This window comes from Myotis brandtii, unplaced genomic scaffold (assembly GCF_000412655.1).
Source record: "Myotis brandtii unplaced genomic scaffold, ASM41265v1 scaffold160, whole genome shotgun sequence".
Lineage (NCBI taxonomy): Eukaryota > Metazoa > Chordata > Mammalia > Chiroptera > Vespertilionidae > Myotis > Myotis brandtii.
Window position 1 is genome coordinate 2,823,614 of NW_005355833.1, and position 26,856 is coordinate 2,850,469.

Below are 26,856 nucleotides of genomic sequence, written 5' to 3' on the forward strand. Positions count from 1 at the left end.
CAGGCTGGCCACAGCCCCTTCAGGGTGGGGATCCCCGCTGGGGTTCCTGGCCAGCCTGGGTGAGGGGCTGATGGCTGTTTGCAGGCTAGCCACAGCCCCTTCAGGGTGGGGATCCCCGCTGGGGTGCCTGGCCAGCCTGGGTGAGGGGCTGATGGCTGTTTGCAGGCTGGCCACAGCCCCTTCAGGGTTAGGGTTCCCACTGGGGTGCCTGTCCTGTCTGGGTGAGGGTCTGTCTGAGGGCCGTTTTCAGGCTGACCTCACCCCCTTCAAGGTGGGGGGTCCTGCTGGGGTGCCTGGCCATTCTGGGTGAGTGGCTGATGGCTGTTTGCAGGCTGGCCAAGCCCCCCAGCGGGGACCCTCACCCCATGAGGGTATGGCCAGCCTGGGTGAGGGGCTGATGGCTGTTTGCAGGCTGGCCAAGCCCCCCAGCGGGGACCCTCACCCCATGAGGGTATGGCCAGCCTGGGTGAGGGGCTGATGGCTGTTTGCAGGCTGGCCACGGCCCCCAGCCACCCACGCTCCCAGTGGAGGCTGGCTGGAAGCAGGTATCTGGGATTTATTTATCTTCTATAATTGAAACTTAGTTGTCTTGAGCGGAGGCCACAGCCAGCCAGGGCAGGCGGGAAGCTTGGCTTCCTCCATTGCTGGGGCAACCAAGCCTCCTGCTTGCTCCAGCTTCGTGGCTGCCGGCCGCCATCTTGGTTGGGTTAATTTGCATATAGTTGCTCTGATTGGCTGGTGGGCATGGCTTGGGGCATAGCGGAGGTGTGGTCAGTTTGCATGTTTCACTTTTATTAGATGTTGGTTTTTGTATGTTGATTTTCTAATTTGCTACTTTATTACATTCTCTTATTCTTTGTAATAGTTTTTCAGTTGATTCTTTTATGTGGTCTGGATGTATAATTATCTACACTAATAAAAGAGAAACATGGTAATTGGCGTACGACCGCTACCCTTTTCATTGGCTAATCAGTGAGTATATGCAAATTAACTGTCAGCCAAGATGGCGGCCAGCAGCCAGGCACTGAAGCAAACAGGGAGGCTTGCTTGCTTCAGTGACTGCGGACTCCAACGTTCCCCACCTAACTTGCCAGCCTCTCAGTTGCAACTCTAAGCAACTATATACTATGTTGCAAATAAGAAGCTAAACAAAACCCCAGAAAAGGGCTTCCATTCAGCCGGGCTCGGACCGCAACATTGTATCTATGTTTTCAGCAGCGAGGCCTCAAAGCAACGGGCCAAAAAAAAAAAAAAAAAAAGAGAAGAAAACAAGGAGCGGTTGGAAGCTTTAGTCACTCGCCAGCCGGAAAACAGCAGTCAGCCCCTCACCCAGAAGAGCCAGGTACCCCAGTGGGGACCCCCACCCTGATCCAGGACACCCTTCAGGGCAAACCAGCCAGCCCCTACCCATGCACCAGGCCTCTATTCTATATAGTAAAAGGGTAATATGCCTCCCAGCACCGGGATCAGCGGAGCAGCGAGGCTCCCGGCACCGGGATCAGCATGACAGGGGGCAGCGCCCAAACCCCCTGATCGCCCTGTGGCTCTGTGAGTGACAGGGGGCGGGGCCACAACCTCCCTATCCGCCCTACTCTGTTCGTGACAGGGGAAGGCACCCCAACCCCCTGATCAGCCCTCCTCTGTGCCTGATAGGGGGGAGCTCCCCAATCTCCTGACTGCCCTGCAGCTCTGTGTGTGACAGGGGGCAGCGCCCAAACCCCCTGATCGCCCTGTGGCTCTGTGAGTGACAGGGGGCGGGGCCACAACCTCCCTATCCGCCCTACTCTGTTCGTGACAGGGGAAGGCACCCCAACCCCCTGATCAGCCCTCCTCTGTGCCTGATAGGGGGGAGCTCCCCAATCCCCTGACTGCCCTGCGGCTCTGTGTGTGACAGGGGGCAGCGCCCAAACCCCCTGATCGCCCTGTGGCTCTGTGAGTGACAGGGGGCGGGGCCACAACCTCCCTATCCGCCCTACTCTGTTCGTGACAGGGGAAGGCACCCCAACCCCCTGATCAGCCCTCCTCTGTGCCTGATAGGGGGGAGCTCCCCAATCTCCTGACTGCCCTGCAGCTCTGTGTGTGACAGGGGGCAGCGCCCAAACCCCCTGATCGCCCTGTGGCTCTGTGAGTGACAGGGGGCGGGGCCACAACCTCCCTATCCGCCCTACTCTGTTCGTGACAGGGGAAGGCACCCCAACCCCCTGATCAGCCCTCCTCTGTGCCTGATAGGGGGGAGCTCCCCAATCTCCTGACTGCCCTGCGGCTCTGTGTGTGACAGGGGGCAGCGCCCAAACCCCCTGATCGCCCTGTGGCTCTGTGAGTGACAGGGGGCGGGGCCACAACCTCCCTATCCGCCCTACTCTGTTCGTGACAGGGGAAGGCACCCCAACCCCCTGATCAGCCCTCCTCTGTGCCTGATAGGGGGGAGCTCCCCAATCTCCTGACTGCCCTGCGGCTCTGTGTGTGACAGGGGGCAGCGCCCAAACCCCCTGATCGCCCTGTGGCTCTGTGAGTGACAGGGGGCGGGGCCACAACCTCCCTATCCGCCCTACTCTGTTCGTGACAGGGGAAGGCACCCCAACCCCCTGATCAGCCCTCCTCTGTGCCTGATAGGGGGGAGCTCCCCAATCTCCTGACTGCCCTGCGGCTCTGTGTGTGACAGGGGGCAGCGCCCAAACCCCCTGATCGCCCTGTGGCTCTGTGAGTGACAGGGGGCGGGGCCACAACCTCCCTATCCGCCCTACTCTGTTCGTGACAGGGGAAGGCACCCCAACCCCCTGATCAGCCCTCCTCTGTGCCTTGTGCACCGGGCCTCTAGTCCTATATAATAAAAGTGTAATATGCAAATCGACCGAACAACAGAACGACCATCTGGACAACCATCTGGGACCAAGCTATGACACCCACTGGTGCCAGGTCAGCCAAGGTGGGTGCAATGTGATTGATGAGGGGCCTGGCCATCTCCCCATGATCACCCCGCAGAGGGAGGCCCAGACCACCGGCCGGTGGGTGGGCAGGGCCTCCCTTTGTGAGAGAAGCCCAGGTCCTGGGTGCTGGAGGGAAGCCGGTGCCGACAGCCGGGGTAAGGAAGGCCTATTCTTGCATGAAATTCTACATATAAAGATAGTTTTGCCTTTTTCTTCTGAATTCTCATGCTTCCATTCCTTTCCCCTGTCTTATGACATTGACTAATACCTCCACACCCTGTTATATAGTAATGGAGATATTAGTATCCTGACCTTGTTCCTGTCTTTAGGGGAACAGCTTCCTGTGTTTTACCAAATAGGAAACAAAACATGTTTTTAATGTTCTTTTTAGGGACTTAAGTTTATATTTTAAAATTAGAAGTGTAAGCAGTTACCTTTATAGAGAATATTATTATCTTAAATAGTGCTCTGTAGCTTTTGAAGTATTTTTAAATATTTAATTTATTTGGTTCTGTGAGAGAAAAGGGCAAATCTAGCATTTTAATTTTATAGTTTGGAGAAAGTAAGTAATTGCCTTAGGTCATGATGTTAGAAAGTGGTAGAGCCAGGCCAGCATCAAAGACTTGCTTTTTTTTTTTTTTTTTTTTTTTTTTTTTTTACTGCACTCAAGGCTACATACTTACTTTTTCTTCACGAAACTCTAGATTTAGGACAATGCTTTTTATACATATGAGAATATATAAATAAGTTATTTCATTTTTTAAAATGTAACTTTTAGTGGTTTAGTAAGTGATTAGGTTTATTAACTTTTAGTGGTTTATTAAGTGTGTGTGCCGGTGTGTGTGTGGGTTTTTTTTTTTTGGAGAGTAAAACATCCTATATAATAAAAGCCTAATATGCAAATTGACCAAATGGCAGAACGATGATCAGTTGGCGGGGGGCGAGGCCAGCAAGTGGGCGGCGCTAGGCCAGCCAAGATGGGTGCCAGCGGGCAGAGGGAGGGGATGGTGATTGCGGGGGGGCATTGGTGGTGACTGGTGGTGGCAGAGGAGCAATCGGGGGGTGGGGCCGGCCGCTTGCCTGCTGGTGCCGTCTCCTGATCCGCCTGCTGGTTGCCACCTGCAGAGGGAGGCCACCGGAGGTGGGGCGATGGGAGGCCGGGGCCTGAACTGCCCCCTGGTGGTCAGTGTGCTCCCACGGGGGAGCACTGCTCAGCCACAAGCCGGACTGATGGCTGGCAAGCGCAGCAGCAGTGGTGGGAGCCTCTCCTGCCTCCGCAGCAGCGCTAAGGATGTCCAGCATGGAGCAGGCCTAAGCCATCAGTTGGACATCCCCCAAGGGCTCCCGTACTGCGAGAGGGCACAGGCCAGGCTGAGGGACCCCACCAGGCCTCTCGTTATAGATAAGTCTAAAGTCCTTTTTAATGACCAACTTCAGTCTCATTTCCTCTCCTCAGAGACAAGTACCCACATGAGTTTGGTATGTTACCCTTCTGTCCATTTTTTAAAAAATCCATAATTCATAGACAAAATGTTTGATACTATGTTAGTGATTAAAGATAATACCAAAATCTACCTCATGTTCTATATCTTCCCCTTTTTTACCCACCATCATTATATGGATCTTGGAGTATGCAAGGCTTTTCTCAGCATGACATAAAATGTAGAATCCACTTTTAGAATCTAAATCTCCAGTCTAGTATCTTCCCACTATCATATTGCCTCACTAAACTGTTTTCATTAAGACTTTTAAAATTTAGAAATATACTTTCAATTTTGATTAAACTTCATCTGGTCTTTCTAAGTTGTAACAGAAGAGTTAAGGAAGAGAGGTGAAACATGTAAATATAAAGCATTTTTGGGCTATTTTTTGCTTTTCATACAGCTGAATAAAAAGTGCCTCCTTAAGAGGCACTTTTAAGTTGGGTGGAGATGACCCACAGGCTATAGTTAGAAAGTTTGTTACTACTGTGATTCATTTTACTTGCAGAGGGAGGGTTCAGGTAGATGTTGTACATTAGAGTTTGGTAAAAAGTGACTTACACCTGACCAGCATGGCTCAGTGGTTGAGCGTCGACCTATGAATCAGGAGGTCAGAGTTTGATTCCTGGTTCAGGGCATATGCCTGAGATGCGGGTTTGACCCCTTAGTGTGGGGTGTGCAGGAGGCAGCTGATCAATGACTCTCTCTCATCATTGATGTTTCCAACTCTCTTTCCCTCTCCCTTCCTCTCTGAAATAATTTAAAAAAATATTTTTTAAAGTGACTTACTTCCTTGAATTAAATCAATTTGTATTTGTGATAGTGGCACAATCTATTCAAAACTACCTGCAATATAAAGTTCCAACACTTAAAATTTAAAACTCCTGACTAGGAATAGGGAAGTTGGGCAGAATTTGAGAATATCTTATTCAGTAGTCTTTTTTGTTTTCCACATTGGAAATGAGAGGCTTCACCACTCAGATGCTGCAAAATACCAGTATAAATAGAACTGTCATTTTTGTTGTAAGTATGAAATATTGATGGTTTAGACAGGAATCTGCAAACTTTTCTGTAAAGGGCCAAGTAGTATTTTCAGCTTCTCAGGCCATGTGGTTTCTGTTGCAACTACTCAACTCTGCTGTTGGAGCCAAAAGCAACTATCCTATATAATAAAAAGCCTAATATGCAAATTGTCCCCTCAACTAGGAGTTCCACTGGGAGTTCGACTAGGGGGCGGGGCCAGCCAGCGAACCGCCCACGGCCCCTCCCCCTGGCTGGCCCCACCCCTGACCAGCCTCCCCCACCCCAATCTGGGCAGGCCGGCTGGCCCCCACCCGTGCACGAATTTGTGCACCAGGCCTCTGGTAGATAATAAAGAAACAAATGGGTAAGACTGGCTGGTTCCAATAAAACTTTATTTACAAAAAAAAAAACCCACAGTTGGGTGGGATGACCCACAGGCTATAGTTAGATCATTTTTGGTTTGAAGGCAGTGGTGTACTGGTAAATGTTTAACTGGCTTTTTGGAAAGAAGGGTAAGTCCTGATTTACAGCATTTGCCCCATCATGGCTGATTTCAAGCTACCTACTTGACATCACTGAACAGAAAGGTAGAAAGATATATAGTAGCACACCATTATATAGCGTTTCTACCATACAGATACCCTAAATGTAAATAACTTCAGGAACATAGATAATAGTGAAATGAAATAAAATAAGAAAGTGATGAGTTTGAATATTTATTACTTTTCTTTTCAATACAATTTATTTAAATGAAAATTCAGATAATTTAATTATAAACGATGTCTATATGTAATATCTGGCTCACAAAGTTTCTAAAATTTAACAATTGGCTCTGGTGAGTCAGTATGAATCTAATTCCGCACACCACTGTGTTGGAGGACATAATCACGAATTTTGTTTTAATAAGTTACCTACTGAATCATAAGTTATATGTGAGAGTAATTGCAAAAAGAATTGTGTTAGTATGCAACTTTTGCACTGATCTTGCTCATTTGTTTTAAATAAGAATCTGAAAGAATAATTTTAAGTGAGAGTTGACTGTAAGATATGCTTTATTCCTTGGTTCTTTATTTTAACTTTCAAGTGATAGCATATGAAGTAAATATGGGCCAGTAGATTTTGTCACTATATCATATATGATAATAAATGTTACTTATTATTTGATTTTTCCCCCCTTAAGGAATAACTGTGACACCTGATGAAGAAAAAAACTTGAATCATTATGTACAAGTTTTACAGAATCTAGTATTAAGTGTTCCCACTAGGGAGCCAGGCCAAGAGAAAATATCAAAGTCTCCAAATAACGTTTATTCTATGAAACCGAAGTCTTCAAATAACGTTTATTCTATGAGATCGAAGGTATCACAATTTAAGGAGCTAATTTCACATGACAAAGCTTCAACTGAGAATGATGTTTTAAGCGACCCTATCAGTGATAAAGCTACACCTTTCCCTACTAGAGACTTCCAACCTGAAATAAAGAGGAACAAACATACTAAAAGTACACCATTCTGGTCAATTAAACCAAATAATATTTCTGTTATTTTAAGTTCAAAAGTACCTTATATTGAAAGAGAAGAGCCAGAGCCAGAGCCAGAGCCAGAACCAGAGCCAGAGTCAGAGTCAGAGTCACAATTTAGAGCACCAATGTTATGGCCAAATGTTACTGAATTACCTCCAAGTCCTTCAAGTAGGAGCACTGACTGGGATACCTCCACAGAACTAGAAGATGTTCCTCAGCTCTCAGGGGAATATGAAATACCAATATATGAAAGTCAACCACTAATTTTGAGTAATGAAGAAATTTTGGATAAAATATCAGATATTCGTTCGGAAGTACAACATGTACCTCTTGTTGAGAGCCTCAAGCCAGAATATAGAGAGGACATTCGAGCCTCTAGAGAGAACCTAAAACGAAGCCTTGCTTTAGCAGAAGCAGCAGAACACAGATTACAAAAAATGTATAAATCCCAGTTATTACCAGTAGGACGCAGCAGTTTTCCAAGTAATGACATTGAAACTATTATTAACATGCTGTATAATTCTAGATCTAAGTTATCTCAATATTTAGATATTAAATATGTTCCATCAGAGATGAGACAGAAAGCTACTACAGTAATCCATATATTGAAAAACAGATTATGTGTAAATCAACTACAAACTCAAAACCTTATTAGGAAGTTATTAAACAATAATATAAAAATTTTAAGCCTACTTGATGTTCCATAACAAAGGTGATCTAAGAAAACTGTCATTCATTAACTGGCATTCATTAACAGGAGAAATAAGCATACTAGTGATTCAAAAGTTGTATAAAATATTTTCTATTGTAGTTCAATGTGCTAACATCTTTACATGTCATATGTTATGAACATTTTTCGTATGCACTAATATGCCTAAAAATTTAAAATAAAAGTTTGGTTCAGGAGTTTGTAGTTTTCTTTCATTAATTTATTTTTAAAATTATGAAGATCTAATCTTTAAAATATTTAAGCTTTGATTTACTTGAATAAATTAAATTCACCCATTAAATAAGAGTTAAGGACTGTGCAATCTATACATGTAGCTTGTTTTAAATGAGTGCATATAAATGTAAATGTTTAGGGTATATGGTCTTTATTACTCTTGAGAGAATCTGTGTTTTCTGTCTGAATAGCATAGAAAAGTAGAGCTTGTATCAAAACTACTTTTATTTGAATATATGTGTGCCTCCTTTGAAAAGTGGATGATACATTAAGATACCTCTTTTTCTTTGTTGGTAAGTACTTTTGGATTATCAGTGAGGGACTGTAAACAGAATTGGTAGTAGAGTTGTTCTCACTTATTTCCTCCTTTGTTTGTTTATATACGTGTACATTGAAGCTTTGCAAATCTTTTATTTGGGAGTATGACTAACATCATTAAAGTTAACTGTGTAATATTGTAATTATGGTGAAGGTAATTCTGTTTTATAATTAGTCCAGTATTTAAATTTATTTACTTATTCATCAATCCAGTCATTATTAGTTTAATAAAGATATAATGACCTTTTACTATGTAACGGAAAAAATAGCAGGCTTTTGGGATATAATAATAAGATCTAGTTTCTTCTCTCTTTGAGATTATATCATAGCAGGATAGCAGGAAAGACAGACACTAAAAAATAACTTTAACAATATTTAAATTTCAGTTGTGACAAGTTGTTATGAAGGTGTGAGAAATTTGACTGCATCTAGACCAAGAATAATGGAAAAGCTACCTTGAGAAGGTAGCATTTAGGTGAGATCTAAAGGATGACGGTGTGTAGGGGGAAGAGGGCATTCCAGGCAGAGGAACCAGCATGTGTGAAAGTTCTGGGTTGAACATGAATATGACAAATTCAAGAAGTAGCTGGGGTATATAGAAAGGCAAGGGAGTGCATATCATTATAAAGCTGGTGAGGGCAGAGGTCGGAAAGGCATTGCACTGCATATTGAAAATTTTAGCCTTTATCCTGTGATCAATAAGTCATTCATGGATTTTAAGCAAAGGATGGGTATGATGGGTATGATTAAATGGGTTTTTAAAAAAGTACTGTTCTGGCTACAGTTTTGGAAGTAGGTAAAAATAGAAGTACACCATACACAAATTTAGCTTGGACTAGATGGAAAGACATGGCAATAAAAGGGTAGAATCAGCAGAATTTTGGTAGTTGAATGGATATGGGACAGAGGGAGTATCAGAGATCAAAAATAATTGCCACACAATCAGCTATATTATAAAAAAGACTACATAGTTTTTGTTTTATAACTCTTTACTATTTGCTATTGTTGCATTATATATCTATATATCTATACTTGATTTCAGAGAGGAAGGGAAAGGAAGAGAGAGAAACATCAATGATGAGAAAGAATCATTGATCAGCTGCTTCCTGCATGCCCCCTACTGGAGACCGAGCCCATAACCCAGGCATGTGCCCTGACATGGAATCAAACCATGACCTCCTGGTTCATAGGTCAACACAACCACTGAGCCACACCGACTGGGCCGATGTTGCTTATTTTTAAAAATAATTTTGCTATGGAAAATTTCAAACGTGCAAAACTAAACAGTTCCAACAATTATCTATTAATGACCAGTCTTATTTCCCTAAACCCCTACCCCTTCCCCTCTTCCATATTTTATGTTGAAATAAATCTTTGATAACTTTTTCATCTGTAAATATAACTGTGAAGCTCTATAAGCTTTATTAAAAACCGCTTCTACAATATCATTACATAAAAATTTAATGATTCTTTAATATCATCAAATATCCAGTCAATGTTAACATTTCTAATTTTCTAATTTTTTAAATTTAGAATTTGTATGAATCAAGATCCAAATAAAGTTCACACACTGAGACTGGTTGATTTGACTCACAAATCTCTTTTAATCTAAAGATTTTCCTCCACCTCTGTTCTCCTTGAAATTTATTTATCAAAGAAATTTGTCATTTGACCTATGGTTTTATACAGTATGAGTTTTGCTGATTGTATCCCCATAATGCCATTTAGTATATATTTTCCTGTCCTCTCTATTTTCTATAAATTGGTAGTTGGATCTAGAAACTTTGTCAGACTTGGTTTGTCTTTCTTTCTTCTTTTTCTTTCTTTCTTTGTTCCTTTTTGTTTTCTTGTCAAGATGGTGTTGTGTTTTATCATTTGGTTGTGGCCCCTTTTGTAATTTTTTCAATCTTGGATCATCATTACCTAGATATATTAGTTGTGCAGTCATTTCTGCACAGAGGCCTCTCACACAAACTGCTTTTCACAGACAAGCCTGCACTGAATTGCCTACCTGCACTGTATTTCTTTCATCTAGTCAGCCCTTATGAAGGAGATCTTGGAATCCTATTAGAACTAATAGGACTGAGGGTTTCCCCATCCAATCAGGGCTGTGCAGCCCTGGCCAATCAGAGGGGCTCTGTTCTGACCAATCAAAACAGTGCCTTTTGGACCAATCAAGTTGTGAGGATTTGGATTCCTCGGTTGCATTAGGATGGACCAGTTATGGAGCAGGGGTGGGGACTCCTGTCCATATACACTGAGTGGCCAGATTATTATGACCACCCGACGTTTGTAGGCAAATTAGCCAGACACTGCATCGTATGGGATATGGAAGCCAAAGGCCTGTTCGAACACCTTTGCTGTCTGCAGTTACCAAGATAAAACATCTCCAATTCGCACAGGAACACAAGGATTGGACAGTCGAGCATTGGAAAAAAGTCATGTGGTCCGATGAATCACGTTTCCAGTTGCATCATGCAGATGGCAGAGTGAGAATTTGGCGGAAACAGCATGAAAGCATGCACCCCACATGCATGAGTACAACCCTTCAAGCTGGTGGGGGCAGTGTTATGGTTTGGGGCATGTTTTCCTGGCATGATTTGGGCCCTTTAATTCGTGTGGAACAACGTCTGAATAGCACAATATACCTAAGTATCGTTGCTGATCAAATTCATCCTATCATGTTGATGGCATATCCCAATGGAGATGGCTTCTTCCAACAAGACAATGCACCATGCCACGGTGCTCGTATTGTGTAGGAGTGGTTTCAAGAACATGAGGGAGACTTTGCCTTGCTTAGGTGGCCCCACAATCACCAGATCTCAATCCAATTGAGCATTTGTGGGATGAAGTTAAAAGAGCCATCAGGCAGCTGGTTCCACAACCATCAAATCTCACAGAACTGGACAGTGCTATTCATCAGTCATGGTGTCAGATTCCTCGCATCACCTTTCAACATCTCGTGGAGTCAATGCCAAGAAGAATTGCTGCAGTATTGAAGGCAAAAGATGGCCCAACGAAGTATTGATGGGGTGGTCATAATAATCTGGCCACTCAGTAATCTGATGGCTTTTCTTTACAAAGCCCTAGGCACAGAGAGGATTCCTCACCATCACTCAGCCCTGTTCTTTAGTTACACCCTTGAGTGGGGGTGCAGCAGTAGTTGACTCATACCAATATACCAACCTGACCCATCCATAAATCAGACCCAAGTTTTCCTTCTTCCTTTATCAGGTTGTGTGGACCCCATGAAGTTTGAGGTAAAGTGTTGCTGCAAAAGATGTGGCAGTCTTAGAGGTTTTACTCACTTGTTTATGTAGCTTATCTGTGCCTTCTGTGTCTACTTGAGCTCAATCCTGAATATATCATTTCCATGATACAAAGGATTACTGCTGCTTTGGTCCATTTCTTGACATGGTGGATCTGACAATATGTATAACTCCAGTTTCATAGTTGCTTATGTTCCACAGTTAGGTGCTCATTCTTTATTAAGATTCACTTCAGAAAAAAAAATTCACTTCAGGATCTCCTTTTCAAACAGGACGTTCTTTCGGAACAGGACCTTCTTTTCTGCTGCAGCAGATAGGGCTTTGCTCTGGAAGCTGAGGTCTGAATTATAGGGTTTTTGTTGGGACTTGCCAGAGACTCTTCATAGTGTGCTTATCTACCATGGATACCTCTAGCACCTTGGCTAGGCTGGATTATAGCATCTAAATGTCAGGGCTGCTCAAAACCTGGACTTGCAATAGAGCTCTCTCTTAATCAGAGCCTCACTCAAAACTGATAGCCTTCTAAGGTACCCAATAAATGGGTTGTAGCAATAGTCCCCAAAGAAGTACATGTTGTCTACAAAATCCAGAAGCCCATTAGGTGCTGTGTTTGTTTCTAAGTATTAAGGGGTGAGAGATACAAAGAGTTGATCTTATGGAAGGATGAATTGGCATGATCAGACTATTCACCTGATCTGACCGACTCCTGAATCGTGATAGAATAAACCTCCTACCCTCTGGCACATTTCCTTAGACCATCTCACTTCTTGTTTGCCAAATATAATTAACATGACATTTTATCAATATAGACCAGCAAGATATAGTGTGGAATGTTAAAATGATCAAAGTCTCTCTGGACTGTATTGTGACAGGGAACAGGAGCGTTAACATAGCCTGGGGCAATGCAATGAGCACTTCTGTACACACTTCTGTTCTTTCCATGTAAATATTATTGTAATTTGCTCTTTTATATTGATGGAGATAGAAAATATTGCATTTTCCAAAACATTATTCACATACTAAGTATTATATCTGTTTTAGTAAACCTTTAACACCTGGCACAGTAGCTGTAATTAGAGATACCACTTGGTTGAGTTTTCAGTTAGTACACCATTATCCGCCACAATCAGCGGATCATTGATCGGCTGCTTCCTGCACTCGGAATTAAGCCTAAAACCTGGGCATGTGCCCTGACCAGGAATTGAACCGTGACCTCCTGGTTCATGGGTCGACCCTCAACCACTGAGTCACACTGGCCGGGTTGTTTTGCTTTGTTTTTAATATAAACGTTTTTTAGGCAAGGTACCTTTCCTACTCTATGGAAAGATTTTCCTTCTCTGTGGAAAGAGTTACAAGGTAGACCTGGTTGCCAAGCTGCATCCTTAGCTGTAGCAGAGGTGAGAGCCCACCATCTCAATGTTAGCTGGACAGCTAATACTAAATTACTCAGGAGCAAAAGCAGTGCTTATTGCCAAGCAATCTGGCTGCTGTGAGCATCTCTGTGCTCTTGCTTTGAAGAAAGGACTAGGAGTCTGGAGGCAGGATTCTGGATTTGCCTCTGTTACAGTGGTTGGAGGCTCCTTCCCTCTCTCCCCAGCTATGCAGAAGCTAGCTGAAGAAGCAACCAGCCTGGGAGGCCCTTTCCTTTGACTGGGAGTCCTCAATCCTGGATACTTGGTGGCAGGAGATGGGGAAAGGACCAAACTTTTTGCATTTAATTTTCTTTCATAACTTCTCAGAGGCCATGCTGACATTCTTGAAGTGAGGACTAGGTGTTGGGTGAGATGAGTTTTCTGATGCTCCAACTAAGGATCTGAAGAATGTGTCAACCAGGAGCCTTTAGGTTTCATTTTTAGGCACAAAAGGCCCTTCCCTGCCCAGGTTCCATAGATCTGTGCCAGTGTGGTGCTGAAAATCAATATATCCTCGGGAAAGCCTAGAATATGACAACTTGGGAATACAGGAGAATGCCCCAACTCACCAGCAAATAAGGGATTTTTTTTTAAACATCAGTATGAAATCTCTTAGACTCTCAGTGTATTAAAACTGAAGACCCACCAGGTAGGCTGATCTAAGACCCTCAGTTTATAGATGATAAGACTGAGGTCAAAAGAGGGGAGGGCCTTGCTCAGGATCACCCTGACTAGCCCCAAGTTCACCCACTGCCCTCACCACCACGTGTTTGGATGAAGGTCAACAAACTCTCCTTTTCTTGTTCTTGCTGCCCCTCAGAACTCATCTTTTAAATGTTGTGCCTGTATTCTTTTTCATCTAGTCCTACTGCCACTGCCCTAGTTAAAGTCTTTTTCTTTTGCCAAGATGGTGATGATGATAATAACAGCAGCAGCTACCATCGATTGAGTCCTTCCTCTTCATCAGACCCTATTCTAAACGTTGTAAGTATGGACACTTAAATGTAGCAGCCCTTTGAGGGAGATACTAGTATCACTTCCATTTTATAGATGAAGAAACTGAGGCACAGAAGTTAAGCACAAGGTCATAGAGCTGGTAAGTAGTGGAGCAGATTTGAATTTGGGCAATGTGACTCTGAAGTGCATGCTCTCAACTATTTTATTATACTTTTTTAGTGTATATTAGCATAATGGATGACATTATTACCCCATTTTACAGACCAAGAAACTGAGTTTTGTAAGATTAAGGTAGTTCATAAGGCTAGTAAGGAGCAGAGTTGGTTCTCAAACCAAAATACTTGCTCTTAAATACTAGTGATACATTCTCCTTGTCATAATAATTTCCGCACATCAAATGGACTAAACCTAAATTTCCAACAGGAGAGAAAAATAAGCTGTATTTTTAACAAACAAGTCTAAGGACCACTGCTATGTTGATGCCCAAACCTTTAACACAGACAGCTGGGGGATGAGGACATGTGCTGGGGGGTGGGAGCAGCCAGGGAGAGGTTAATTGGGGAAAAAGGAGACATATGTAATACTTTAAACAATAAATAATTTGAATTAAACATATATGTTTTTTATTATTGATTTCAGGGAGAGGGAGAGAGAGAGAGAAACATCAGTGATGAGAGAGAATCATTGATTGGCTGCCTCCAGCATGCCCCTTACTGGGGATTGGCCCAGCAACCCAGGCATGTGCCCTTTACCGGAATCGAACCCAAGACCCTTAAGTCTGAGGCCAATGCTCTATCCACTGAGCCAAATCGGCTAAGGCACCTGTAAAGAATTTTTATAAAAATTTATTTGAGTCAAAAAGAGGATACATCTGAAAGCAAGATCTCAACAGCCTGAACTCCATGCTTCCAAGAATAGCAGTGTGCAGCCCCTTTTTATGAAGGTAAGGAAGATTTCGTAAGGGTGGGAGGAAGCCCTGCAGGAATGGGATTACAGGGCAGTTGAGATTATGTACTGAAGGGTCTGAAAGGGGGCATTTCAAAGGTGTGTTAGCCTAGATGCACAGAAACAGTGGATGGGGCTTGCTTATAAGAAGTTATATGCTTAGAGCGAGTCTGGAAAGGGGGGTGGGGCAGCCTCTAGTTGCCATGGCAGCTATTGCTCTCAGTGATACAGAAGGCAGGCCTGGCTTGCCCAGCCCTCCAGACAACAGCATTTCCACATCATCCTGAGTCCTGAATATTTAAAAACTGTCTCTAACACTAGTGTAAGTCAGCAGTGTTACTTCTGGAAAACACTGCATTCAGTGCTCTGTGCTGCAAGGTGTATACTCTCTAAAGACAAATGTTCTTATCTAAAACATCTTTACCCTCTACCTTGGAGCACCAAGTGCCCATTCTCCTCCCCACTGGGATAATCTGGTTTAACTGCCTCCATTGCTTTCTAGATACAAAGTCCCATTCAGAGGTTATCTTAGGGGCAGCCTCCTTCTCACACCAGGCTCCCTCCTGGCCCTCTCAGCTTCCTCTCTCAGACCCAGAAACAGGAAGAATTGTTTATTGCCCCTTATGGGCTAGAGAACCCATATTGTCTGTAAGAAGAAAATTAGGCTACCCTCCAAGGAGGTGGCCTCCAGAAAGCTTTGATTTCCCCTGGTGAGTCAACACAAACAATAAATGTCATAAATTAGTTGCTCAATAAATTATTGTGCTACATTAAATGCCCATAAGTTCTCTTTCAGTTAAAGTATCTTTTGATAGAGTAAAAGTGGAGTGAGAACTAGAGAACTAAATTAGTCTCTTGAGGAGGAGTGTGCTGGGAAGGGTACATTTGTGGTGGCCCCTGATGGTTATGGAGTTCACCTGGTGAAGAAATGAGGAGGCTATGATATGCTCGGTGCTAAAACCCAGGGCCTGCCTCTGGCCAGAGACTTCCCAAACCGTACCATGCTGCTGTGGCCCTAACCCTCCACATCTCCAGGATTTAAGAAGCGGGTTCCGGTGAGCTCAGAGCCTGGAGGGACCAATGCCCTCTTGTCAGCCGGGTGGAACGTTTGGTCGAGATGGAACCTGCAAGATGACAATATGCACTGAACCACCAGATGTCCCCCTGCTTCTCTGGGGAAACCCATGTTCTGGGAGTAGGGCTGGGGTCACTACCCTACAGTAAGACCTTGTCATTCATGTTGTGATTCCTGTGGGTGTAAACTATATCGAGTTAAAGGAAGAAAAGGAAAGGGGATGGGAAAGACATGGCAAGGTAGAGGAAGGCAGGGAAAGGCGAGTCTGCTTTGGAGAAGATCTTCCGCCATGACCTGCCCGTTGAGGAATGCATGATCAGATCACCCTGTGAGGTCACTTTGTTGTCCACAAAGCTCCTATGTTCTTCCTCTGGGACTCCCAAAGCCTGATGATTCTTGGCACCTCTAAAAAGCAAAGGGCCAGAATAATATTTTTATTTCGTCCAATGAAAAGTCTGAATTTATAGCCTTATTCCCAGAACCATTTTGTAGGAAACCAAATTAAGATAAACGGACAGCATTCCTGACTCAGTCTAATAATTTCTTCCACTTATACTGCAAATACTCCTCCCTGCCTTTTTCCTCCTTATCTCTCGGATGCAGAGCCGGGTCTCACATCCTATAGTCACCTCCTCAGAGTGGAGGCTGGTGCAAAAAAGCCCTGAATTAGGGAACCAGGGCTCTAGTCCCAGACCGACCACCTCCTGGGTTACCTCCAGGAAATAGAACCACTTGTGGGCCCGAGTTTCCCCATCTAGGAAGGAAAGGTTGCACTGAATATTTCACAGGAAAAAAATCAGCACACACATTTTGGGGAGGGGGTCAGTTAAAATTCTACCCACACAACTAAAATTAGTTTTAAGTGTTCAGAGGCGACTGGAATAAGTAATTTCCAAGACTGTACTCAGACCTCATTTCCATAATTTCTAGACTTGAAGAGTGAAAGTGGAGGTAGAGTGGGAGGATGGCAGTGGACTTCTTTTTGCAGCGGGGTCCACAGCAGCCCTCTCCCATCTGCTGCCCTTTTTGACGAAAAGGAGTGTGTCTCACACATGTCTCCTGAGCTGTTTCCGATGGCTGCAGAGGAAGTGGGGCCCCTTGCTAAGGATGCAGAAGGCTAGGAGGGGAGTGGGCAGCCTCAGAACTCTGCCCCACACTATCGGAGCCAACTCCAACAGGAAGGAGAAGGAAAGGGGTACAGGAGCTAGCATGGATCCAGTGCCACCTGCTAGGGGTGCACTTGTGGTGTCTCAAAGGAGCCCCACGACTTCGTAGATAGGTCTAAGCGACCCTTCAGGTAAGAAAAATTTGGAACAGAGAAAAGAAGCAAGTTGTTCTCAGGCATCAAATGGTGGATCCAAGAGCCAATCTGTGGGTGGTTAGTGAGCTGGGTATCAGGATCATAGCCCCTGTGTGGGCAGTCGGGGTCATGTGCACTCAGTTATTTCTGCTTCAATAGGACTAACCAGGGTTCTCTTTCTGGAACTTGGGAAGCAAAGAATGTGGTTGAGAATAATCAGAACAACCTTCGGAATGAGTGAAAGTGAATTGAGTGTCAGTTCTGGGCCAGCTATTTCCTCTAGTATTTCACTTAATCCTCGCAACTGTGTGGCCTGGTAGGCAGGACAGACGTGACTCCCATCCTACACAGAGCTCAGGCTTAGCGAGGGTCGGCAGGCCATTCAGGGCCAGCCCTTCTCACTCGCTCACTGGCCCCATTCCCATCATGGGGCCTTCTGGTCACACTTGCTAAATAGCTCACTGTCTCACGTGAGTTCCTTGAGCATAGGACCCTGTGTAAGTCCTCTCCCTCCTGCATCTGGCCCAGCGTGGGTGCAGAGGTGATGCTCAGAGCCAGAGCACGAGTGTTTTCCAAACGATTGTAAAATATTTGAAGTTGTAAACTTCCCCCACCCCAGCCCAAGCCTCTCTCTTTTCCATGTGTATGTGCCTGTGTACCAGAGTTGCTCCCGACAGCTAAGTGGGAAAACAAGTCTTTCCCTTTAGCAGGAAATCATACCTCAGTGGGGTGCTAGACAAGAGCACTGTGCTAGGAGTCCAGTACCAGAACAACCACAACCCTCTGGATGCCTCAGTTTCCCCATCTGTGCCATGAAAGGTTCCCCTAGTAAGCTGCAGGCCTCTACAGGGCCTAAGGGCTCCAACCCTTTTATGGGTGGGGCTCCCAATACATCCCAGGGGCAGGCCCAGAAGGAATTCTTGTTTAGCCTTGTCATCCACAAGCTGCCCCACACAGGCCCTGTCTCTGTGGTCTTTCCTGCTTTTCTACTTAAAAATGGTCCTCACTCAGCTTTGATCAGATCAAAGGGACACATGCTGCTGCAACTTGCTGGTCAGAGGCTGTCACTGCAAACTCTTGCCTGCTGGTCACAGGTGAGTTTTACCCAGTCCTGTGGGGGTACCTACAGAATGTAAACTCCATGAGAGCAGGAACGATGCCACCCTTGATCATTAATTTATCTCTTGAACGGCATTGAATGTTTCTGGAAGGAAGGAAGGAAGGGAGGGAGGAAGGAAGGAAGGAAGGAAGGAAGGAAGGAAGGAAGGAAGGAAGGAAGGAAGGAAGGAAGGAGGGGATGAGTGGAGATGGTTCCTGCCATCTAGAGCCAACAGGCTAGTTGAGGAGAAAGGAGGCACACACAAAGGTAAATAATAACTGAAGGACCAGGTTACCATACAGAGCAAAAGTATAAGGTGTTGCAAGACAGCATGTGTTCAGGCCAAATTTGTGTGTAGACAGTAAGGGCTGCAGGAACACAGTGTGACTCTGGGGACAGCAGAAAGGCACTGCAGGTCAAGGCGGAGGCAGACTCCGCCCCAGTCTCTGTGTTGGAAATGAGCAAGGCACGCTCAAGCTCTCCAACAGAGAAAAGGGAGCCTGGGCAGCACCAGCTCGGCTCAGAGAGTCTGATAAACAGAGGCTCAGAAGTCCATCCTGTCGGCTCCGGTTGGGAGTTCCTGGGATGTGTCTGCGGAAGCATCTTGCAGACGGAGAGGTTTGCAAATGCTGATGCTCACCTTGACCCCACAGCTCCCAGAGAAACCTGCTCCTGGAGGCAGGCACAGTGTTTGCTCTCCACGTTTTCCTCCAGCCAAGGGACAGTGACTCAGGACCCAGGAAACCGACGAGGACCAACTCAGCACCCACTGGTGGGGTAGCACCCACTGGTGGGCTGAGCCTCAAAGGAAATATAGGAGGAGGAAGACGGGCCCCAGCCTTCCGGGGCTTAAGTAGGAGATACAAAAAAAACGGTGAAACTTCATGTCCTCTGAAATTTTATGTATTAGAATACTAATGGAACTTGGAATGATATCAGGTGCCCTTAACTGCCCTGTTTTCATGAGGAGTTCATTTCAACCCGGGGGGGGGGGGGGGGGAATAACAGAATTTCATCTCATTAGAATCAACTGTAGTTACATCAGGGCTCTGCTTATTTTGTTTCTAATTCTTCTTTTATATATAATTCTTTATTGCTGAAAGTTTTACATATGTCTCCCTTTTCCCCTCATTGACCCCCACCTCCAGCCCGCCTGCTTATCTATCTATCTTTCTTTCTTTCTTCTTTCTTCTTTTTCTCCTCCTCCTCCTCTTCCTCCTCCTCCTTCTATTTTTGTTAATCTCATCCAAGAATATTTTTCCCATTGGTTTTAGAGAGAGTAAAAGGGAGTAAGAAAGAGAAAAACAGTGTGAGAGAGAAACATCAATGTGAGAGAGACACATCGTTTGGTTGCCTACTACACATGCCCGGACCAGGCAGGGGATCAAACCTGCAATCCAGGTACGTGCCTTTGACTGAGAATTGAACCCGAGACCCTTCAGTGCGAGGGTCGACACTCTCACTGCTGAGCCACCCCAGCCTGCTTATTTTTCTTGACCCCAGGGATACCAAACTGCTGGACAGGCCTCCAGGGGGAAAGTTATCTTCAGCAAGTGGCCTGTAAACAGCTCCTCGTGAGCCTCTCTCCTAGACATGAGTTGCATAGTGTGGAGAAGGCCAGCTCATTGGCTTTAAAAATATCTGTCCCTGTTTGCTCTGACACAGAGTCTCCACTGAGCAGGCGAGGGACTGGGTCCTGGAGAGGAGGTGACTTTCCCAGGCCATGCAGTGAGTTAGGCTGGGCGTAGAGGCCACCCTTCCTGACTAATGCCTGGAGCTGGTTGGTCCTCTCTTCTTGCTGATACCCCTTAGAACAGAAGTCAGACCTTGTGAATTGGTGACTGGAGTACAGAGTTTCCTCTGCAGCGGTTCTCAATCTGTGGGTTGCGAACAATGAAAATACATCCTGCATATCAGATATTTACATTACGATTCATAACAGTAGCAAAATTACAGTTATGAAGTAGCAACAAAAATCATTTTATGGTTGGGGGTCACCACAACATGAGGAACTGTATTAAAGGGTCGAGGCATTAGGAAGGTTGAGAACCACTGGCTTATGGGATGCTGATGTAGCCAGCCCACTTCAGCCATATTGATTGTGTGACTATTATAGTCCGGGCACTCTTCTACTCTCTTGAGATTCATTTGCAAACAAAACAGACACACGTTCCTACCTTCATGGTGCTGACATTCTAGTGTATGTGTGGGGCGGGGGGCGGGGGGCAGATATAAAGCAATGAACATAATAAAGAAGCATGTGATATAGCATGTGAGAAGATGATATATGTCTGGAAAGAAGAGAGGAGAGCAGGGTAATGAGGATCAGTAGCATGGGGTAGGAGTCATGTTCTTGTTGATGCTCTTGAAAACCATGAAGCTAAATTAGCTAATTGAGGGAGTTAATCTAGATGTGGGAGGAGGAGGAGAATGAGGCCTTTTTTCACAAAGATGGCACTGAAAGTGAAGAAGGAAGTTCCTCCCCCTCCCAAAGCCAAAGCCAAAGCCAAAGCAAAGGCTTTGAAGGCAAAGAAAGCAGTGTTGAAAGGCGTCCACAGCCACACAAAAACGAAGATCAGTACATCACCCACCTTCCAAATATCCTCGAAAGAGTGCCCCCAGGAGAAACAAGCTTGACCACTGGGCCATCATTGAGTTCCCCTGACCACCGACCGAGTCAGCTATGAAGAAGATAGAGGACAACAAACCACTGGTGTTCATTGTGGATGTCAAGGCCAACAAGCACCAGATCAAACAGGCCGTGAAGAAGCTCTATGACATTGACGTGGCCAAGGTCACACCTTGATCAGGCCTGATGGCGAGAAGAAGGCATATTTTGACTGGTTCCTGACTATGATGCTTTGGATGTTGCTAACAAAATTGGGATCATCTAAATTGAGTTCAGCTGGCTAATTCTAAATGTAAAAATTTTAGGCTAAAAAAAAAAAAATAGAGGTCTGAAGACTGAGCCCAACTTTCAAAGGTCAGATAAAAGGACAGCAGGCTGCATCAATGAGGCAGGACACTGAGAAGGAGTCAGTGAGTTAGAAAGGAAACCAAGACAGGGCAGGATTCTGGAAATCAAATACAGAGGATTGAGAAGGAAAGAGTTCTCTCCTTTGTCCAATGCCACTGAGGACTGAGAATGATCACTGGAGTTGGCCATGAGGAGGCTATTGGTAATCTTATTGAGAAGGGTTTCTTAAGGGCATAGAGTCTGATTGGAGTAGGTTCCCCCCACACACAAAAAAGAAATGAAGAAGTGGAGAGTGAGTATAGGTAACTCCTTCAGGGAATTTTACTATTAAGAAGAAATAGTAAAATAGTCACTAACTGGAGGAAGAATGATTGAGCAGAGAAGGGGGAAATGATGCAGAAAGCAAGGAGATAATTGCTGGTCACGATCTTTGAGTGGGTCAAGGGATGAGGGGGCTCCAGGGCACAGGTGATGGGCAGCCACATGCAGGAGCACAGGCAGGTGACCCATCATCTCCCCTGCCTTTGTCCACACCTCAGCTGCTTTTCCTGGCTCATTCTGGCCATAGTAGTATCTACACCAGCCGTGGGCAAACTACGGCCCATTTGAAATGAATAAAACTAAAAAAAAAAAAAAAGACCGTACCCTTTTATGTAATGATGTTTACTTTGAACTTATATTAGTTCACACAAACACTCCATCCATGCTTTTGTTCCGGCCCTCCGGTCCAGTTTAAGAACCCATTGTGGTCCTCAAGTCAAAAAGTTTGCCCACCCCTGATCTACACCTACAGCAAACAGGGAAAACCCATGAGCTACAGACTTGGGACTTAAAATGAGGCCCAAGAATAAAAGAATAATCTGAGATAGAACTAGAGCAAAATATGTAATGCCTTTGACCAAAAAAAAAAAAAAATGTAGAAAAAAGTACTTTATTTTAAAAATCATCAACCTATTGGGAGCATGGCTATCTAAAAGACGCTCTGTATCATCAGTGTAGAAAATATGCTCCACTTCACCCAAGACATGAGGAAAAGATGCTTTCATGATTTTTCCTTTGACGATGATGCTTCTAATCAAGAAAGGCAAATAAAATCTGCAAGATATCCCTTTTTTTGTGTGTGTGTCTAGTTGACAAATAAGAGATAATAAGTATTCATAAGTGTTTGGTGAAACAGGCATTCTCTTCAAACAAGGGGGAGGGTGAAAATTGGTTCAAGATCTTTGGGACACAATCTGGCTATATTGAAAGTACAACATCTCTCTTCCCACTGTCTGTAGCTGGTGTCTTTTTGGAAAGTACTTCCTAGTACAGGGTTGATCTCCTGGGCCTCCAAATATGCAAGACCACAGAGTTCAAACAGTACCAGCCATCTGAATCCCCTGCAAAAGAGGGAGAGCAACCTGTGAGAGAAACAGCAAAATGGGGGTAATATTGTCAAGAGAACAATCTAGAATGGAATCAAGAGGCCTCTAGGAAGCTGAGCTCACACCCTTCCTAGGAAACTGAGATAAATTATAAATGGCTACATCCTGATACAATTCCTGGAATTGGCTCTGCGTCACTGAACTCTCTACTGATAAATAAAATTTTCACCTAGCGATAGTCATAAGCCATCAATCATATATAGTACAGAGTAAGTGAGCTTGCCAGCACTAATCACAGCTCTTTCAAAACAACTTGTATAACTCTCCCTTTGGGAGTCCCCCTTTTTCTGTCTTTATACATTCTGTCTCTCTTTCCTCCTTGGAACACAGCTGGGTTTTTACCCAAATCTGTGTCACCCAATTGCAATTCCTAAGACCCCCCAAAAAAGCTTTTGTTTGCCTTGAGTTCTTGGTCAAAATTGATTGACAACTCCTTCTCTCTTCAGAGACCTCAGACCAGAGGTCAAGGGCAGGCTGAAGAACAGAACCATGCTTTCCTCTCCCTCCTCTCAGGTGCCACTCCGAACTCTCCACTTACACCGTTCTCTTCACTGGCCCCCTTGCTACAAGCAAAGCAGCTCTTGTGAATGAGTTCATCAGACAAGCCCCACTCTGAATTCTATACTGTGTTACTTTCTGCATGTAACTACAGAGAAACACTCAATTTTAGTGGTGATTTTATCTGGGTGGGTGGAATTTTAAAAATCTCCTTTTGTGCTTTTAGGTATTTTTCTAATTTTTTTATAATTAATGTTTAGTAACCATACAAAAATGTTATTGGGGAGAAACCTCTGTCCTTCCAGTGTGTTTGTTAAAAGATACTTTTAAAAATAAAATTTCAGCTCGGCTGCCATGGCTCAGTGATTGAGTGCCAACCTATGACCCAGGAGGATACAATTTGATTCCCTGTCAGGGCACATCCCCAGGTTTTGGGCTTGATCCCCAGTGTGGGGTGTGCAGGAGGCAGCCAATCAATGATTCTCATCATTGATGTTTCTATCTATCTCGCCCCCATCTCCTTTCTCTCTGAAATAAATTTAAAAAATAAATAATTTTTCACAATATTTAACATCTTCCTTTTAAAAACTTGCATTTTGTCCAGATACTAGGATATGAAGTAGTTTTTTTATCTGGATGAACTTCGGCAAGCATCTGATCATGTTGCTCCATTGCTTAACATTAAAAAAAAGATTTTTTAAAAAATATAGTTTCATTGATTTCAGAGAGGAAGGAAAAGGTAGAGAGAGAGAGAAACATCAATGCTATGAGAGAATCATTGATCTGCTGCCTCCTACATGTCCCACACTGAGGATCAAGCCCGCAACCCAGGCATGTGCCCTGGTCCAGAATCAAACCCAGGACTCTTCAGTCCTCAGGCTGAGACTCTATCCACTGAGCCAAACCAGCTAGGGCTAAAACACACACACACCACCACCACCACCACCCCCACCACCACCACCAAAAAACAAAACCTTTTAACTGATTTTTTTGAAAGAGGAAAGCAGAGAGAGAGAAAAAAACATCAATCAGCTACCTCCTGCATGCCCCCTACCTGCCTCCTGCATGCCCCCTACTGGGGATGGAGTCCACAATCTGGGCATATGCCCCAAGAGGGAATTGAATCTGCAACCTTTCAGTGCACAGGACGATGCCCAACCAACTGAGCAACACATGCCAAGGCCATTGCTTAACATTTTTACCTGCTTCACCAGCTCCCAGGGAGAATCCTAGTTCTTTAACTTGCCTCATTCCAGACCCTTCATGATCTGACTGCTGCTTCCCGCTCCGGTTCTGCTTGCAAGCTTGTCCCTTCCCATGGGATTTAGTTATACCTGAACTGCTTCGAGTTCCCTAAACACAGAATGCACTCGCAACTTCACGCCTTTGTATTTGGTCTTCCAGCTGCTCAGAATTTTCTCTCCCTTTTCCACCTGGCAAATTCCTATTCACACTCTAAAACCCATTTCAGATCAGTCACTTCCACTGGAAAGTGCTGTTGCTCTCTTTTTGGCACACTTCTGTATCCGCCTTTGTCGTGTTGGATTATTTTGCTCATCTTTGTGTACTCGGACAGGACCTGCACATGGTAAGTATTTTGTAAGTATTAGTTGAATGGTGGCTGGTTTATTCATTCCACAAATGCCCTTGGAATGCCCACTATGTACTGAGCACAGTGCACAGTGCTAGTTTCCTGGGATTCTACATTAACAAGGCACAGACCTTGCTCATAGTGCAGTGGGGTAGCCAGAGAGAAGCACATAATATTACAATGACAATGATATACTGGCAACTCTTTCACCTTTTCTCATTCTTCCTTTTCTCCCTTAATTGGCTATAACTTGAAAGCATAATTCATATTTACCGCTTGGCTCAATTGTTTTTCAAAAGAATTTTCCATTTACTACACTTCATTTCTGAAAGTGTTTAATAGAATTTTTTCTATTTCTGTCTTTACTCTAGTATGAGGAAGAATATTTGAACAGTCAAAGTAGCCTTTCCCCCGCCCCTCTCCTCCCACCTCCAACCCCACACAAACACATTGTTGCTTCTCAAGCCAGTGAGCACTCTATGACTGGAGGCATGCATGTCAGGACCAGTGACCACAGGTGTGCTTGGGGAAGGGTGGAAGAGGGATGGAAGTGAAAAAAGGATTGGTTGAAGTCTATGACCTTGAAGGGCTTTCCAATCCTGATTCTAAGACAAGGCAAACTTAAGCTCAGATCATGAGGCCGAACTCCTAACATGCTGTCATCACAGTGCAAACCCTTGTGGGAGAAAAACAAGATGCTCTTCATTTCCTCCTGGCACCAAGTAGGGCCTGCCTTGAGTTGTGGGTGATTTTTTCCATGGTACGTTTCTAGTTCTCACATCTGTACACTCTCCTTGAGGGAGGGAAAGTGGAAGATACTGGGCCAGGAGAAAGATAGCCAAAATTCTTCCCAGTGAACGTCTTGCCCCACCTCTGCACCAGCCTTTCCTGTTGGAATTTCTCTGGACCAAGCCAGCCACTAGCCATCACATGAATGACAGAGGCGCTATGGGTGTGGCCAACTATTTAGGAAGTCAGGAAAAGGAGGAGTTGGGGGAGAGGTGAGTCGTATGGACAGCAGCTTCTCTGGGACCTGTGTTCTCTAGAAGACAGGAGAAAGGATGAGCACGCCAGGAGACCCAGCCCAGCCAGAACCTGAAGGCTGCAGAGGGTGAGTGGCTCTTTGTCAAGCTTTCCATGTCAGGGACAAGGGAAAGCAAGGGTTCTTGGCCTTTTGGGGCATCTACAAAGAGTGACTGTGTCTGCCTGGGACAGAAGTCAGGAAACCCGAGCTCTGCTCTTGCCAGGTTACTACCAAACTGTGCGATCTTGGGTGAGTCACCAGTCTTTTCTGGGCCTGTTTTTTTCATCTGTAAAATAAGGAATTGGCCAAGGCAGACTAATAACAAGAGCTAGCCTTTATATAGTGCTTGCCAGTTGAACTTTCCTGAATAGCATCTCATTTGGTCCTCAGGGCAGTCCTTGGTTGGAGGGATGCTTGTCACATTTTATAGAGGGAATCTAGAGTGCAGTGGGTGAGCAACTCAGTTGGTGTGAAGCCAGGCTGGACCTGTAATCCTGGTCTCCTGGGGACAGTTCTGGCCTCTGTGAACATGTTATTCCCTGGAGGTCTGGACTCTGAAGAGCCCCAGCTCTTGTCAGGACTTCGTCTCTGTCGGTGCTGCCCTCCCCCGCCCCCCATGCCCTCATCCACTACCTGTCACCAGCTGTTTCAGTCTCTTCTCCATCCCTTCCCAGAGTTACCTTCTCATTCTGCAGGCTGACACTAATATTTCTGAGAAGAGGGAGGTGAACCCCAGATACCCCACCTCCACCCTCCTGGGTTATTAGCACTTTTATGTAGTGAATTTTCCAGAGTTCTCTCTGCTTTCTGGAATGCCTTCCTGTGAGGTCTTGTGAGGTCAAGAAAGAGTGAGAACTGATGAACCCTCAGGGCAGCGGTTCGTTTCTGCAGATGTGACTCAGTACTATGGGTCACAAACATCCAGGGTGTTGGTTAAATGTGCAGATTCTTGGGTCCCACCCCAAAGTTGCATTTTAGCAAACCTTCCCTGTTTCTGACAAGCACACATCAGACAGTTTGGGAACCACTATTCTTTGTTATTGTTTTATTTTCTTTTTTTACCTTTTT

General features: G+C 44.8%; 1 protein-coding gene across 2 annotated transcripts in view; it reads left to right on the plus strand.

The window, feature by feature from the left end:
• Positions 1-26,856, plus strand: part of NOX5 (NADPH oxidase, EF-hand calcium binding domain 5) — an 84,175-nt gene that overhangs the window by 13,486 nt on the left and 43,833 nt on the right. Inside the window, exon 1 of one of the 2 annotated variants that reach the window (XM_005862089.2) lies at positions 25,781-25,875. The exons of the other annotated variant lie outside the window; for it this stretch is intronic. Coding sequence (XP_005862151.1) covers positions 25,826-25,875 — 50 coding nt within the window. The 5' untranslated portion in view covers positions 25,781-25,825. Of the gene's footprint in view, positions 1-25,780; positions 25,876-26,856 lie in introns of those variants that run through there. 2 annotated transcript variants of the gene reach the window in all.